Raw genomic sequence first — 17,545 nt, 5'->3', positions numbered from 1 at the left:
AATGGTCTTTTTTTAACCTAGGCTGTTTATTTTGGATACAGAAATTACTTTCAAGATTTACAGATAATGCAGAGCAATGGGAAAGATTTAAATGGATAATTGAATCCTTTTAAAATTAGTGGAAACACTAAATGATCATCTGAGTAAACTCCTTGTGATTACCAATTTTGTGTTATAATATATTTTCCTCTTTATTCTGTAAACGCTCTACCTTGTTTTGTCCCTTTCGTATGCCTTTGTCTATCTCCTTTTTTCCTCAAGCCTTCTACATATTTTTGTTCATCCACATTACTGCTTTTATTACTCTGAACATATTTTTATTGCTGAATAGCATGCATAACCCTTGGGCGTACATAAACTTGTCTTTCAGCCCTCCCCAGTTTCCTTTTCTGCCAGTTCCTCTGAAGCTTTAAATCGTTTGATATAGTCTATCTCGTTCCATGTCCTTCTAAAACTTGGTATGCTGAAGTTATCCCTCTTTTACTAAATATTAAACCCTCCCAGGTAATGGGTACTGCTGGTTGATCCACACCTGTACCTTTCTAGTCATTTTTCCTAAATCACTCCAAACCAAGCCCAGAATTGTTTCTTGTTTGACTTCCTTTCCATACTGTGCCATACTCCTTTGTCTCTGTTTACATCTGAATAGTTACATACTCCTTACTGCAAAGGTTTAATTTCTTTATATTGCTCCTTCTGTTCAGCCCACATGATAGGGTTCCGTAGCACTTGATTTTTCCATTTCTATTTGTTGTGTAGAAGAGTATTTTTCATGGTGTATGGTTGTCACACTTTCTGTATGTACTTTGTCATGTCCTGTACTCATGAAGAATTGAGCATTTGGATGACCTTTCTTCTAGGATACGTATCATCTGCCAGAGTGCTGCCTCTTGTCCTCCCATAACTTTAGCCTATTTGCTGTTCTGTTGTCTACTCTCTGCTCTGCCAGACCTGTCTGCTCTTATACACTTTGCCTCTTCTGTGAACCTGACTGCTGTCCTAAACGTTGGATAGTGTAGAAAAAAACAGGCTCTTGAGAACAGTAAAACTTCTCTGTGGATCCCCAGAAAGCATGGTCTTCCTCTTCCCTGTCACTTTCCCAAGATAACTTCATTCTTGTTTTCCGTAGGTGTATGACTAAAATGCAAGTTTTCTTCTTACCAAAATAATTGTAAACACACACATTGAGTTAAATAGCTCCTTTTCTTATACAGTTGGGGCAACATGACCTAGTTTAATAATCCATATCACATACACATCACTCTGTGTAAGTTAGTTAAAAGTACAGTCCACTAAAAGTACACTGATTAGTTTTTTTCCCTTTCTGTTTACAGACAGATGTTCATGGACACTACAACAAACCATTCTTACTTAGCACATAACTATCCACATTCACCCAGTGCGAAATAGGGCTCTGATTAATCTCATCATGAAGTACCACAAAGGTGACCACCTCGGAGCATCTTATTTTGAATTATTAAACAATTCAAACTCATGCTCATAAGACCCTGGATATGTTTGGAAGGCAGTCTGACTTGAAGCCACTTCTGAGGTTTCTATTTAGTGGGTACAGGTTGGAAGCTTCGTGAAGCTTCCATGTCCCATTGACCTTTGTCAGGTATAAGGGAGTGACTTCATATTACTCTGGTGCTCCTGAACAAAAGGACAAAGATGCTACCTGCCTTTGTAAACTGAAGACTACACTTTTTTTGCCTGGGGAACAAGTAATATGGGGACTCCTTTTTGCTTTGTGTAATTAGCAAAACAAAACCCCAGCCTATTATTTAATAATAGAGGACAAAATTGTCTCCTTGGTCAGTCACCTAACGGTGGCTAGTAGATCTAGGACTGATAAGACCACGAATAAACAATGTGCTCTGCTCACCATTGTGACCAAAGGTCTCAATCTTGGGAATGCTTTGCATAGCAAACCAAAATGCTTTCCCCCCCCATTCTGGCATATCATAGCTGAAATATTGCTGGTCTTCTCATAGGTTAAACATTATTTTTAAAAGGAATTGTCACCAAAAATGTAGTCTATTTAATATTGGATAGCGGCTTTGCATATTTTATTGAAATGTGGAGGATGAGAAATACAATCAGAAATACCATTTCCATGAGCTAGAAAGGAAATATTTTTATTGGTAGAGGGACCGAATGGAAAAGAGAGGTCAATTTTAAAACCTTTCATTTTATGTGATTACAGCTGTGCTGAAAATGCCATGTCACTGTAAGGAAGGACTTAAAATGTACCTTTTTTTATTTGTGCTGCAGGTCAGATTAGCTAAAATGGTTATTGTCACCCTAGAAGTTCCTGACTGCTGCAAGACCAGACTTTAAAACCTTTTTTTATTATTACAAAGGCCAGCAGCAACAAAGACTATTTTGCAACTTGCAATATTTTCACAGCAATTGGATTTTTGTGTACAGGATTTTAGGGATCTTTGTACTGTAATTCTTATAACTTGAAAGTTAAAAATCCAAGGGAGGAAAATGTGCATGAACATTCTCTGCTTTGATTCTTGTCCAAAGACTGTCCCCTTTATGCTGTTTTTGGGACATAAATTTTGAGTAGCATTTACAAAATCCTTGTCCTTCATGGAGTAGCAGAATGTCAGCAACATCTTCTATTTCAGTGGCTAAAGTGTAGGTCAGGCTAGGAGAGGGTGCTTGCCAGTTTTGGTGGCTATCGTGTTGACATTATTTTGGTGATGCATCATTGCATCCATCTTGGTAGTGAGATAAAACAAGATGAAGAGAGAATTTCAAAGGCATTCATATGCTTTGTTTTATGGTCTATGGAGAATAAGTGTTCAGGGTGTGGAGCTGGGTAAGGGCACATGCTTCATCCTGATTGAAATGGAATAGGAAGAGGATCTGTTGATACAAAAATAGAGGGTCCATGGAAAATATTTGAAATATTAGCTGCAACTTCCTGCATTTTAAAAGATTTACAGACATTTCAAAAGGTTAACATGATGTCTGTATTTTGAGAGGTATCTGGGATATGTCTAGAAGGGGGGAGGGAGGGACGGAAGGTAGTGGAGAATGAAAATAGAGGACATCTCTTAACCTTCTCCTCCCAAATCCACATCTTATCTGGAATACCACCTCTTCCTCATTCAGAGCTGTTGATTTCTGCCCATTTCAAGTGGAAGTCTGGTAGCCCAAGAAACCCTTCAGCCAGGCAGCAGCTTCTTCTGTAGCTTCCACATACACTTCTTCTTCTGAGTCTTTACCACCCAAAGGGAGTTCTGACTCTGCTTTATGCTCTGCTCTAAAACATGTTCCATTTCTCCCTGTAGGCTGGTGGCACAGTCCAGCCGGGGCATCGCTACCCTTCCTCGGGCCCAGTGACAATTACAAGTCTTCAGCCCCAGCTCCCAGTGGGGCAGGGCTGATAAGGAATCTATAGCCCCAGCCTTCCAACAGGTGGGCTAGCAAGCAGTCTAGCCCCTGGCCCTCGAGCAGGGCGGGGCTGGTAAGCTTGGTATCCTCTGGCAGGTGGGTTCAGAGGAGCCAAGCACTCCCGGGGTGGTTAGGGAAGGGGACAAGGGGGGCGCAGGCCCACCCAACTCTACTGCGTCCCAGCCCAGGGCCCTACCAGTGGCAAAATGGTTTGCCACTGAGTCAGCAGGGCTCCAGCTGCAACACGCTGACTGGTTTGGCCACTGCCTCAGCCACTCTTTAGTCAGCTGTCCCTGGGCTACTTCCTCCCACCCAGTCCCCGGGTACCTGCATCCAAGTGTCTCCCTCTGGGTCGCTGGGGTAGATGGCGAGCAGGAATCCCATGAGTCCCTCACCATTGACTGGTGGCAGGTCCGGGAACTCCTCAGGGTTGTCAGCAGAGGGCAGCCCGTCCAGGTCGCAGGATCCCAGGGGTTCCTCCGGCACACCTGGCTCAGTCCGCTTTTGTGGGTCCCCGATGTCGGGCAGCTCCTCTAGGTCAGGGCCGGCCTCGGGGGGTTTCTCCCACCCAGCGGTCTCGGGTAACTGCTCCCAGCCACTAGAGCCCGGCAGCCCTCTCCAGCCGCTAGGGCCTGGCAGCCCAGGCAGGCCTTGAAGGCTCTGGTCAGTGGAGCGGTTGCTCTGCACAGCTGCAGGGCCTAGGTCAGGCTCAGACCTCAGCCTCGGGGAAAACATGTCTGTCTCCAGCGGCAGCTTCCCCTGAACTGAGCTGCTAGGCCGGCCTTTTATACTGGCCTCTCCTGTCCTGGCTCTGCCCCTTTTCTCCCAGTGTATTCAGCCTGCAGGGCCTTGATCTGCCCAGTGGGGGGGGTTGCAGCTTGTCCTCAGGCCCAGGCTCCAAGGAAGGCCACAGCGCCTTGCTACACTCCCCGCACCTGTTCATCTATGCACACCCCATCCATGGCCCCACAAGGTCACGGGACCGCCTCGTCAAACTCCTCCTAGCCCTGGCCAAAATGGCCATCTACAAGACCAGGGAGAAGAGGTTGGCTGGGGGGGCGCTCTGCGACTGTGGGACCTGCTTGCGTTCCTCTGGTCTGTACACGCATCTGGGCAGAGTTCCTCTGGGCAGCGTCTGCTGACTCCCTTGACACTTTCCGGGAGCAGTGGGCACTGTCCGGGGTTCTCTGCTTGGTGTCCCCTTTTGGTTCCCTTCATTTAAACCTGTGACCCCCACATCCGCTCCTTTTTTCATTAGTTGTCCAACGCACTTAGTTGTGTCCTGGGTCCAGTGACTCCTCCCCTTCAAAGAACCTCGGCTTTTACTGCTTTTAATGAATCCAGGATGTGGTTAAACTTTATTTTTCATTTTTATTTGAATTTTTTTCAAACCTTGAGGTTTGGCTGAAGTTCTAAGTGAAGGTTCAGTTTAGTTACTTTGATCTAAATTGTTTTCTGATCTCCAGCTTAGAGTAAGTTATTCTTGACTTCAGAAACTATTTTCTATGTCTAAGTCTACTTCTTATTTTTAAAAATGTTCTTTCCAAAACACACATCACAAATACTACATTTTTATGTAAAACAGCTCTATATAACTGAGGCAGCTGTAGGTAACTTAAGCAATTGCAAAACTTTACTGGTAATAAACACCTAACTCTGTTATGCACTCTTGAAAATGTTACTCAATGCTACTGAAAGTGGAAACAAAGCATGCAAAATTCAAGAAATTCTGAACAAATTCATTACAATTTACATTTAACAAGAAAATAGGAATAACGTGATATGACCAGATGCACCTGAACAGGTGGGTGATGGTCCCCTTATACATGAATAACTCTCTAACCTGGTGGAAGGATCAACTCCATGACTGTGCAGGCATCCCTTTCTGCCAACCAACCACATCAGTGACTCTAACAACTGACGCTTCCCTGTTAGTGAAGGGACCCCACCTTGATACTCTTCAGTTCAGGGCAGGTGGACAGTCCATGAAAGTGGTCTCCAAATCAACCTTAATCAGGGATGCCAGGAATGCTTGCCTCCATTTCCTGCCCTTCATCAGGACAAAACTATCAGAATCATGCCAGACAACATGTCCTGCATGTTTTTATCTCAACAAGGAGGAGCAAGATCCCTTTCCTTGCGCACTGAAGCTATAAAGCTCTGGAACTGGTGCATAACCAACTGTAGCTAGACTTCAGCAGTCTACCTTCCAGGCATCTGGAACACCCCTGCCGATGGCCTCAGCAGAAACTTCTCCCACAACTGTGAATGGGAGCTAGCCACTCAGATCCTTCAAGGCATATTCCACAGATGGGGAGGGCCAGAGATTGATTTGTGTTTTGCCGTCTCCAAGAACAGGAAGTCAGCTCTTCTGTTCAAGGGAGGGTCTGAGGCAGCAGTCCCTGGGATATGCCTTCCTTCTACTGTGAAAGAGGAGTCCATTCAATACCTTCCCCCCTTCCCCCTCAACACCCTTAATTGTAAGGGTGATGAATAAGATCAGGCAGGACAAGGCCAGAGTTATATTACCTACTTGACTGAGGAAAGCTTGGTACCCTTACCTACTTCAGCTCTGTGTCCAATTGCTAATCAAGATCCTGACCATTCCTCATCTCCTGTCTCAGGAGGTGGGTCATGTGCTTCACCCTAATGTGGTGGTTCTATACCTCAAGACGTGGTTCCTGGATTATTCTTGAATATAAATTTCCTGCTCTTTGGAGGTGCGGCAGGTGTTAAACAGCAGATCAAGATCAATGTGCATACTTATCTGTGGAAATGGAAGAGATTCATTCACTGGTGTGGTTGTCTTTATTTCCAGCCTGAATTGGTTCCCCTTTCCTGCATCCTAGATTACTTGCTGGATTTGAAGACATCCAGGTTATCCATCAGTTTGGTCAAGATCCACCTGCTATATCAGCCTTTCATCTCCAGGTCGAGGGATTCTTCACTTTTACTCCCTGGTATCGTCCAGATTTATTAAGTGTCTGAGGAATCTCTTCCCCCCACGTTAGACACCCTATTCCATTGTGGGACCTCAGCCTAGTCCTCAACCACCTCACAAGACCTTCATTTTAGCCAATGGCAACTTGCTCCCTACATCCATTATCTGTAAAATGGCCACTGTCGTGGCCATTATATTGGCCCATGGGGTTGGAGAGAGAGAGATTGGAGTCTTAATGGCAGATCCCCCTCCTTTACCATGTTTTTTAATAAGGTCTATCTGTGTCCATATCTTAGATTCCTTCCCAAGGTTGGTTACCTTGGATTTTCATCTTAACCAATCTACTTTTTCCCAAAACCTCAGTTCTCCACTGGAATCCTATTTCCATAACCTAGATGCTAGAAGGGCTTTTTACTTTGAATAGGACTAAACAGTTGAGGAAACTTCCTAGACTCTTCATATCCTTCGCCACATGGATCTAAGGGGGCTCCTATTTCTGCTCAAAGACGACCTGATATCTGTTTTGAAAGTATTGGTACCTGTTATGAGTTTGCAAGTGCTCAGCACCCGCTCCCCTCTCCAGGCGAGAGCACATTCAGCCAGATTGCAGGCAACATCTATGGTATTTTTGAAGGATGTTCATATCTGAGATATGTAGTGCCACTATGTAGACTTCAGTCCATATGTTTTCAAAGCATTATGCCCTGCATCATGCCTTCAGATTTGATGTGGCACTTGACTCTGCAGCATTGTCTTCAGTTCTGGACCCTGATCTGAAGCCCCTTCCTCCTTGGTATGTTGCTTCGAAGTTGCCTGAAGTGGAACACCTATAGGGACACTACTTGAAGGTGAAGGAAATGTTACTTACCCTATGCAGCAGCTGTGGTTCTGTAAGATGTGTCCAATGGATGCTTCACTACGCACCTTCTTTCATTCTGCTTCAGATGTACCATAGGGAACGACTGAGTAGAAAAGGAACTGGGAGCAGTTTGTCTGTGCACCCTGTATAGCCTCAGTGTCTGCTATGAGGAAGCATAAAGCACGTGTGCAGGCCAAATGGGTACTCCTATGTAGAAATCTCTGATCATGGACACATGCACTTCTTGAGACCTTGAAATGGCGCATCCATAGGGGAACGTATCTTGAACTACAGTTACTGCACAGGGTGAATAATATTTCCTTTTTTCTGTTGTAGATCACTTTAGTCCTACCTGAAAAGGTATAAATGACTAATAAGAACAATATTTGGCTGCCAATTCAGATGTCCGCTTTTGTTGGCACACTAAGCTCCCAGGATATTAAAGTTAGAGAAGTGGGGAGGGGGAGGGGGAAAGTGAAAGTGTTCATCTGTGCTGCAAGCTCAGTAAATGCTCTTTTTTGTAGTTAGACAGCAAAATCTGAGTGGAGTACAGAAAGTTCCGGTGAAATTTTGTGAGATGAGAAAAAGTAAAACTTCTTTCCTTGCATGCAGTGGTTGAACTGAGCTGTCAAAAACTTTGTAAGGCATTCAGCATTGAAAGGAAGTCTTGCCATTTTGATATTAAAAAACTGTAGCTGACACATGTCTAAAACTCCAAATGTATGGGGTTCACAGTCAGGAAAAGTTTTGAACCCTGAGCTGGAGAATTATTTCCTTTCTGCTTTTTGCCTTTTTGCTATAAACGGATTCCTTCAGGGAAAAAAATACTCCCTCTGTTTTCTTGAGTCATTCCACCATGCTATAGACCATTTAAGAATATCCCAAGATACTTGGGAAGCAGCAGTATTTGCCCTGTTAAATGAACTTTGTTTTATTTTTAAAAACTCCTGGGGATTTTTAAAAACCTTGTTAGTCTTCATTTTGACAAAACTAATCCAACCAGCTAATCATGGAATCTGTTCTGTAAAGTCTTGATTTATTTTGAGGGAATTCTTTCCGTATGAACAAGTGAAAATAAATACCTTCAGGGTTAGACATGTCAAATACAAACTCCAAAAAAAAGTCCAAATGGTTTGAAAAAACAGTTGACAAATGAGAGAGTTGAAGTGCTATATGCATGCTATTAAACCTCAGTCATCTGAAAATTCCTGTGAACCAACTATTCTGTCCTCATGACATTGACTAGTGTCAGGGTACGCCTTGGTTCACAAAACAGCTTCAGATAATTGAATTCGAAATGAATGTCAAGCAATACAGATCATGTTTCAGAATTTCTCTTGCTTACTCAGATGGAAACAACCTGTGAAATTGAGTATAGTATGACCAGCTCTCAATATTGAGAAACTTCAACTCTCAAAATGTTGATTTTTGGCCATTTAAACTGGATCTGAGCCAAAACTTTTCTTGTCTCACTAATCAATAAATAGCAAAATTCACTGAAGCTGAGGAACAGGAATATCTCTAATAATGTTGATCTAGGTGCTGTGTTCCCAAAACATGTGAATCTCAGGACAATGCCATGGCATATGCAGTGGGGTTAGCATTTGCTGTGTTCCTAAAATAACTAACAATGTGGTGGATCTAACTCTTGGAATTGTAAATTCTGAAAAGACCTAGTCCTCATGTATGATGTAGATTTTTTTATAAGCTATATAAAAGGCAGATTAGATAGCTGAAGATGGATGAACAGAGCTGGCCCTTCATTATACCATATATCCTATACTTTCCTTTTTTTGTAATTAGATACAGCAGTTGGAGCTGGCACAGATGCAACAAAGAGAAGCCAATCTCACAGCTTTGGCAGCCATTGGACCAAGGAAGAAAAGACCACTGGATTCACCAAACCTTGGATCTGGGCTTGAGGTATTGAAATGGTTTGCGTGTGTGTGTTCTATTTTATACTAAATTTAATTAATTTATTGATTTGAGGACTTGAATAACTCAGTCATAGGTTAGGGGTCTATTACAGGAGTGGATGGGTGAGGTTCTGTGGCCTGTGTTGTGCAGGAGGTCAAACTAGAAGATCATATTGGTTCTTCTGACCTTAAAGTCTATGAGTCTATCTTCTATACCTTTTAGAGAAAAGGAGGGGAGCCCTCCCTGAGGCTTGTTTGAATATTGTAGGAAAAATAAGTATTCAATAACGAAAGAAATACTAAAGCTTTATTTTTGGTTAGCCGAAATTAGTTGAATATGACTATTAATCACATGTATTGATGGGCATGCTGTATAAAAGGAGTGCTGTATTTACAAGATAAAAATCAAAAGAATGATGCAATTTCTGAGAGGAATCTCCACAACCTCAGTGGTGGTAGACAGCAGAATAGCTGTTTCTGGGGCTGTGATAGACAACTGGCTGCCTACCTTCCCTAAAGGGGAAGAGAGAGCTCACCCCCAGGGACAAACAGCAGTTTAGGTGATCTCTGAAACACAAAACCAGCCTCCTTTGCCCACAAGAAATTGGAGAGAGAGGCATCTGCTTTTAATCTCCTAGATGAACTGAGGGAGCTTAGTATGCAAAGTGGATTCAAGTAATGTCCTCCTTACCCAGTGGAACAGGAAGGGAATTAAGCAATACCAGTATAAGGTACCTGCATCCATACTAGGGGTTGTACCGCAGTTTCCTTACAAAATCACACCTCTAACCAATGTAGTTATACCCATACAAAATCTCTGTAGATCAGGCCAAAATCCTTTAGCCTGGTTTATGGTAGGGTGCTCCTGAAGGAATCTGGAATCTCCAATAAGGTGGCCTTGACCATGCTTAACCCCTGGAAAGAGTCTTCTGTTTTGGGGTGTGGACAGTTCACTTTATGTAGGGCAGAGACTGTCAGTTGCACCAGAATCTCGGCTTTCTTAAATTTCCAGCAGCTGGCTTTGATTGAAAGCCTAATCTCTGCACTAGAGCCCTTGCTTGCGCAGTAGAGGTGTGAGACACCCCTCCCATGGCATCAAATTATCTGAGGATGCTTTCTCTGCTCTGAGCTCCATGGTGCCTCCACGGGAGTTGGAACATGACTTGTATAAACCTCAGTGGGTATGTCTATGCTGAAGCTGGGAGCACAGGTAGATAAATTCATCATAGTGGGGCTCGAGCTAGGATGCTAAAAACAGCAGTATGGCCCTTACAGTTCAGGCTCTCACCTCTCCTGACCCTTAGGCCTGAGAGCCAAAGCTCCACCCCAAGCCACACAGTCAATGCTATTTTAGCATGATTGCTAGAGCCCCACTAGCACAAATTTGTCTTTCTGGGCTGGGAGTTCATCTCCGAGATGCAGTGTAAATGTACCTAGTATGGGTCTCTTTTTGGTACATCTTCTCCCTGAGGTGGTTTGAGTAGCTCTCTTTGGCAAGGAGTAGTGTGTGAGCTGTCCTGTAGTCTTGTGGTATTGACTTTCCCATAATAACATGATCCTTGGCTTCTGTCCTAGTTTTTTTTGTCAAAAATCCTTACTTCCCATCCCTTTCCTAACCATGATATTCCCCATCCAAGCTTCTACTTCAATCTTGTTCAAGATTTTCCCTTCCTGCAACACCTGTCATCTCAGAAGGGCTCTTGAGCAGAAGAGCTCCCCTTTTTCATTCTTTTCCATGGTTCAGGGAAGACCTCAAGGTGGTAGGATACACCCCTGCCAGATGAATTGGGTTGGGTATCTGACTTATGAGGCTGCCAAACTTCTCTCTGAGAAGACTTAAAGCCACTATCTAGAGTCATGGCCACCTCTTGGTCTGGCAATGGGAAGCATGAGTAGATGAAATTTGCAAATATGCCACTTGGAATTCCTTGCGCTTCTTGTTCACTAGGCCCCACCATTGATTGAACACGCAGACATCTGCAGACACAACCTTTGATCAGAATGTTAGAGCAGTTGTCTATGAGAAGCTGTCTCTGCAGGAGTTGGTTGGGGTAAAAGAATGAAGGGGGTAAGACGTTTTCATTCCTCCTTCCCTCTCCTTAGCCCTCATGCAACATCTTCTAGTTCAGTCCCAAGTCTCATGATCTTGTTTCCTAGAATATTTATTTCAGAGGGTGCCTATGCAGAATAGGGGGGTAGGGCTACCTGGGAGAGAGAGGCTTAAAAGCCAGAGGCCAAGCAACCAAGGGGAGTTAGCAAATGGGGGACAACAAACAGGAGGCTGTGAGGGAGTTTATAAGTAGGAGTCATAATATGTTTGCTATAGCTAGGAAGGGCCACATCACTTGTGCCAACACTGCTCCTGTCTCCTCCACCTGTACCTGTATCCAGACAGAAAAACCTGACCATGGATCCCTCTACCCAGATCCTGGTGTGGATTTGCAGAGACTGTGGCCTGCATTTCCCTTTCACAGAAAGCCAGGCTGGGGAGACCGTGCAGTGTGAAAGGTGTCTGCTGGGGGAATCTCTCAGGAAGCAGGTGGGAGAGCTACAGCCGGAGGTGGCTAGGCTGAGGAGCATCCGTGTACACTAGGAACTAGAGAGTATTCACATGGAGGTGTCCAAGGCTAAGGAAGCTATCCAGCTAGAGAGGACTGCTGTCCCACCACTGGAAGAGGTGGATATGGCTCTGTCACAGAGGACACTGGCTGCTTCTGGTGGCAGGCAGTGCTCTACCCCTCCTCCCAACCCACTGACCATAGTGGTGAACAACTGTCATGCTGCCCTGGCAATGATGGATGAGGAATCGCCCCCAAAGGTGGCGGAGGAGAAGCTCTGTACTTCCAAGGCTAGGAGGATTGCAGCCAGCACACCCACCACGAGGAGGAAATATAGAGTAGTGGTGGTTGGTGACTCTGTTCTGAGGGAGACAGAGACATCCTGTCTGTTGGCCTGACATGGCGGCCCAGGCAGTGTGCTGCCTGCCAGGGGTCCATATCTGAGATGTTACGGAGGGATTGTCGAGGATCATGTGGCCTTCTGACCACTACCCCATGCTGCTCACCCCTGTGGGCACTAATGACACTGCAAGGTATGACCCTGAGCGGATCAGAAGTGACTCCCATAGCCTGGGAGTAAGGGTGAAGGAGTCAGGGGCGCAAGTGGTGGTCTTGTCCATCCTTCTGGTCAAGGGTAGGGACCAGGCAGAAACAGGAGGTGAATGCCTGGCTGCGCAGAACGTGTGGCCAGGAAGGCTTCAGTTTCCTGGACCACATGATGCTATTCTGGGAAGGAGTGCTAAGCAGAGATGGTGCCCACAGAGGAAGGGGGGGAGCATATTTGGATACAGACTGGCTAACCTAGTGAGGAGGACTTTAAACTAGGTTCGATGGGGACAGGAGACAAGCCCACAGGTAAGTCAAAAACATTGGAGACCTGGGAAGAGGTTTGAATTCTGTGGGGAGAACTAGAAATACTAGTGAATAAACACAATTACAACATAGTTGGCATCTCAGAGGACTGGTGGGATAATACACATGACTGGACTATTGGTACAGAAGGGTACAGTTTGCACAGGAAAGATGGGTAGGGAAAAATGGGGAGGAGTTGTTGCCTCATATATATATCAAAGATGTATCTATTTGGACTGAGGTTGAGATGGAAATAGGAGACAACTTTGAAAGTCTCTGGGTAAGTGTAAAAGGGGTTAAACAACTCAAAGACTATGTCATGGTAGGCATCTACTATAGACCACCTAACCATGAAGAGGTGCATGCAGCTTTTTTTAAAACAACAAAAATCGTCCAAAGCACAGGACATGATGGTGATGGGAGACTTCAACTATTCAGACATCAGTTGGGAAAATGATAGGGCAGGGCACAGATTATCCCACAAATTCTTGGAATGCATTAGAGGCAATTTTTATTTAAGAAGGTGCAGAAAGCAATTAGGGGAGAGGCTGTTCTAAATTTGACATATAGGAAGAAACTGGTTGAGAGTGGAAAGTGAAAGGTAGCTTGGGTGAAAGTGATCATGAAATGGTAGGGTTCATGATTCTAAGGAATGGTAGAAGGGAAAATAGTAGAATAAAGATAATGGGTTTCAAGAAGGCAGATTTTCGCAAATTCAAGGAGTTGGTAGGTAAGATCCCATGAGAAGCAAGTCTAACAGGAAAATCAGTTTGAGAGAGTTGGCAGTTTTTCAAGGAGACATTAAGGGCACAAGAGCAAACTATCTCACTTCGCAGCAAAAATAGGAAATATGGCAAACTGCCCTGGCTTAACCAGGAGATCTTCAATGATCTGAATTTCAGTCCTACAGAAAGTGGAAACTAGGTCAAATTACAAAGGATGAATATAACCAAACAAAACAAGCGAATAGAGACAAAATTAGAAAGGCCAAGACACACAAAACAAGATTAAACTAGCTAGAGACATAAATGGTAACAAGAAAACTTTCTGCAAATACATTAGAAGCAAGAGGAAGACCGAGAGGTTAAGTCCATTACTCAGTGCGGGGAGGAGGGAGAAGACAATAACAGAAGATGTGGAAATGGCAGAAGTGCTAAATGTCTCTTTTGTTTCAATTTTCACCGAAAGGCTAGTAACAATGGACGTCTAACAGTGAACACCAGTGAAAGTGAGGTAGGATCTGAGGCTAAAATAGGGAAAGAACAAGTTAAAAATTACTTAGATAAGTTAGTTGTCTTCAAGTCAGCAATGCCTGATGAAATGCATTCTAGAATACTCAAGTAGCTAACTGAGGAGATACCTGAGCTATTAGCAATTTTCTCTGAAAAATCATGGAAGATGGGAGAGATCCCAGAGGACTTGAAGAGGGCAAATATACCAATCTATATGAAGGAGAATAAGGACAATCCAGGGAATTGTGGATCAGTCAGCTTAACTTCAGTACCCAGAAAGATAATAGAGCAAATCAAGCAATCAGTTTGCAAACACCTAGAAGATAATAAGGTGATAAGTAACAGTCAGTATGGATCTCTCAAGAACAAATCGTGTCAAAGCAACTGAATAGCTTTCTTTGATAGGGTAACAAGCCTTGTGGCTGGGGGGAAGCAGTCGATGTGGTGTATCTTGACTTTAGTAAGGCTATTGACTGTCTTTCATGACCTCCTTAAACTAGGGAAATACAACCTAGGTGGAGCTATTATAAGGTGGGTGCATAACTGGTTAGAAAACCATTCCCAGAAAGTAGTTATCCGTGGTTCACAGTCAAGCTGGAAGGGCATATGGAGTGAGGTCTCTCACTGATCAGTCCTGGGATCAGTTCTGTTCAATATCTTCAATGATTTAGATAATAGCAGAGAGAGTATACATATAAAGTTTGCAGACAATACCAAAGTGGGAGAGGTTGCACCTGCTTTGGAGGATAAGATTAAAATTCAAAATGATCTGAACTAACAAGAGAAATGGTCTGAAATAAAGATGAAAGTCAATAAGGACAGGGGCAAAGTACTCCACTTAGGGTATGTCTACACTGACAGTGACAAATTCGCCGCCATCAGATTGATCTATCTGGATTGATTGAGTGGAAACGAAGACCCGTTCAATCGATCCAGAAGTCAATTCAATAAAACCACCTCCCCCAAAAGCGTAGCACTGCGTTGACAGATACACATTTTCCGTCGGCGCAGCACAGTAGAGACAGAGCGCAAAAGGGAAGTTACGAAGTCAACGGGAGTTACACAAGCTACTCTGCACAGTTTGCGTAACTCCCATCGACTGCCACCGAATTTTGGCGGCAGTGTAGACCAAGCCTTAGGAAGGAGTAATCAATTGCACACATGCAAAATGGGAAATGATTGCCTAGGAAGGAGTACTGCAGATAGGGATCTGTGGGTTATAGTGGATCACAAGTGAGTCAACAGTGTTGACTCTATTGCCAAAAAAGTGAACATCATTTTGGGATGTATTAGCAGGAGTATTGTAAGCAAGACAAAAAATAATTCTTCCATTCTATTCTGTGCTGTTAAGGCCTCCACTGGAGTATTTTGTCCAGTTCTGGGTGCCACATTTCAGGAAAGATGTGGACAAAGTCCAGAGAGGAGCAACCAAGATGATTTAAAGTCTAGAAAACATGACCTATGAGGAAAGACTGAAAAAAATGGGTTTGTTTAGTTGGAGAAGAGAAGACTGAGAGGGACAACAGTTTAAGTACATAAAAGGTTGTTACAAGGAGGAGGGAGAAAAATTGTTCTTGTTTAATCTGACGATAGGACAAGAAGCAATGGGCTTAAATTGCACCACGGGTGATTTAGGTTGGACTGTTAGGAAAAACTTTTTAACTGTCAGAGTAGTTTAAACACTGGAACAAGTTGCCCAGGGAACTTTGTGGAGGTTTGTAAGAACAGGTTAGACAAACACCTGTTAGGAATGGACTAGTTTTTACATAGTCCTGCCTGGAGTGCAGGGGACTTAACTAGATGACTTCTTGAGGTCCCTTCCAATCCTACACTTCTGTGATTGTACGATTGCAAGCTGAGACATACTTGGAAAAAACCTATATCTTTCCACTTACCAGCCTAATTTGCTTTTTGCAATTTGGTCAAGATAGTGGAGACTTCCACCCTCCAGGCCCTTCTTAGCTCAGCCTATGACAAGAGACTGCTCTTAGTTAGGGAACTAAAGTAAGTGAGCAGTCTCCTTCCAGGTCCGAAAGAATCAAACTCGAGAAGTAAAGGAGGGAGACCTAGAAAGTAGGAGACTCCAGTCCTGGATTGCCATCCTGCCCCCAGAACAATAAGGTGAAGGAACCCAGCTCAAAGCAGCCACAGAAAAAGTACCACCATTAGATCGACCTATCTGGATTGATTGAGCAGTCAGTGAAGACCCACTCAATTGATCCAGAAGTAGATGCTGTTAATCCACCCCGTCAAGTGGCATAGCGCTGCATCGACAGGAACATGGTTCCCGTTGGCGCAGTGCAGTGAAGACGGCGCGCAGAAGGGAAGCACAGCAGTTGATGGGAGTTAGGCAAGCTACTCTGCGTAGGGTAGCTTGCCTAACTCCCGTCGATTGCCACCAAATCGCCACATAAGGTGTAGACCAGGCCTTTGAATACCTAATTCTTTCTAAATCCTTTTTTGATGCTTTATTGTATTTCATCCTCAATATTTGTGAATGTAACCTTTTCTCTGTCTTTCTGTGGAAATTTCTGAAACGTTGTTCCAAGATGTCTGAACAAAATGTAGCATTAAGAGGATTTTTAAAGAACTTAATATTTGATATAGAATAAATGAAAATAAGTCTCACATTTAATATCGCAAGAAGCAGAACATCCATAAGGCATTGATAACATGACAAAACATTCTAAGCAACAAACACCATCTCTTCAGAGCAGGGTGGATTGATTTAAATCACCAAGAGAAAATCATTGATTTAAATCAAGTTTCCCACTGATACTTCTTCACATATTTCTTAAACAATGGTGCAAATCTAATCACTACAATATGTTAATTTACAACTCAGTACAGCATTTTACAACATCTAAGAGGGTATGCTTTGTGTAATTTTTAGATAACTTGATTTTTATTAATTTAGGAAACAGTACATTAATACTCATTACCTGTGTCACGCTACAGATGCAGCAGCAGTACATTAGGAATGGTAAGAACTAAATCACACAAACAAACACAATAGCACTTATATCTTATTAAACTAAATCTTAAATGTCACATAAATGTTTCACATTTGCAATTGCAGCAGTCTCCTAGTTGCCGGCTGACGGCTGTCCTTAAACTCTAATTTTTTTAAAATTTCAAATGTTATTAACTCTAACAGACAAGTCATCACAACACTAAATATATGCTGTCCATAACTTCTACAACTAGCTCTCATCTTCCCCACTCCCACTGTCATTTTTATTCATAGACTGAAACAGAAATACGAGTTTTCCTGCTTTTGTTAAAGTGCGCTTAATTTTGGAGTAAGCCCCATAGAACTCACTAGCACGTCTGTTTTTTGAGAAAACAAGTATAGGATGGGGTTCCCTTGGGAAAGCCGAGTTATGCTGAAGTAAATAGACTTATGGCGTGGCCATGATGTTCCAAAATAAGGGGCATGTATTATATAATATAAAATAAGAAAATGACACCCAATGGCAACTGGCAACTCTAGATTTCTCTTACTGCAGCTTTCTGTACCGTATACTTGGGTGATAGATTCTAAACCTAGTTAACTAATTAAACAAGCCATAAGGATTAGCTAAGCTAAACGATTTCCTAGCAACAGCCAACATAGCAAATAGCTTGGGCATTTACTTGTTAAATCGCACTTATACTAAAAGGCATAGAGAGACTCTTGAACTATGCATTTCAAAGTGAATTATTTGTTAATAACCAGTTGATCCACATTGTTCTTCAGACATATCCACACCTTCAGCCACATCATTTTCTCCCAATAA

At 43.2% G+C, this 17,545-nt stretch overlaps 1 protein-coding gene across 2 annotated transcripts in view; it reads left to right on the top strand.

Annotated features, from left to right (window-relative positions):
• Positions 1–17,545, top strand: part of TAF4B (TATA-box binding protein associated factor 4b) — a 123,747-nt gene that overhangs the window by 80,466 nt on the left and 25,736 nt on the right. For both annotated transcript variants that reach the window (XM_067546385.1, XM_067546388.1), the window contains exon 14: positions 9,012–9,131. In XM_067546385.1, the coding sequence (XP_067402486.1) occupies positions 9,012–9,131 (120 nt within the window). The remainder of the gene's footprint in view (positions 1–9,011; positions 9,132–17,545) is intronic.

The sequence above is a fragment of the Emydura macquarii genome, unplaced genomic scaffold, assembly GCF_026122565.2.
Source record: "Emydura macquarii macquarii isolate MOO-44397 ecotype Brisbane River unplaced genomic scaffold, CSIRO-AGI_Emac_v2 contig_212, whole genome shotgun sequence".
NCBI classification, from domain to species: domain Eukaryota; kingdom Metazoa; phylum Chordata; order Testudines; family Chelidae; genus Emydura; species Emydura macquarii.
This window is presented reverse-complemented; position numbering and strand designations above follow the sequence as displayed.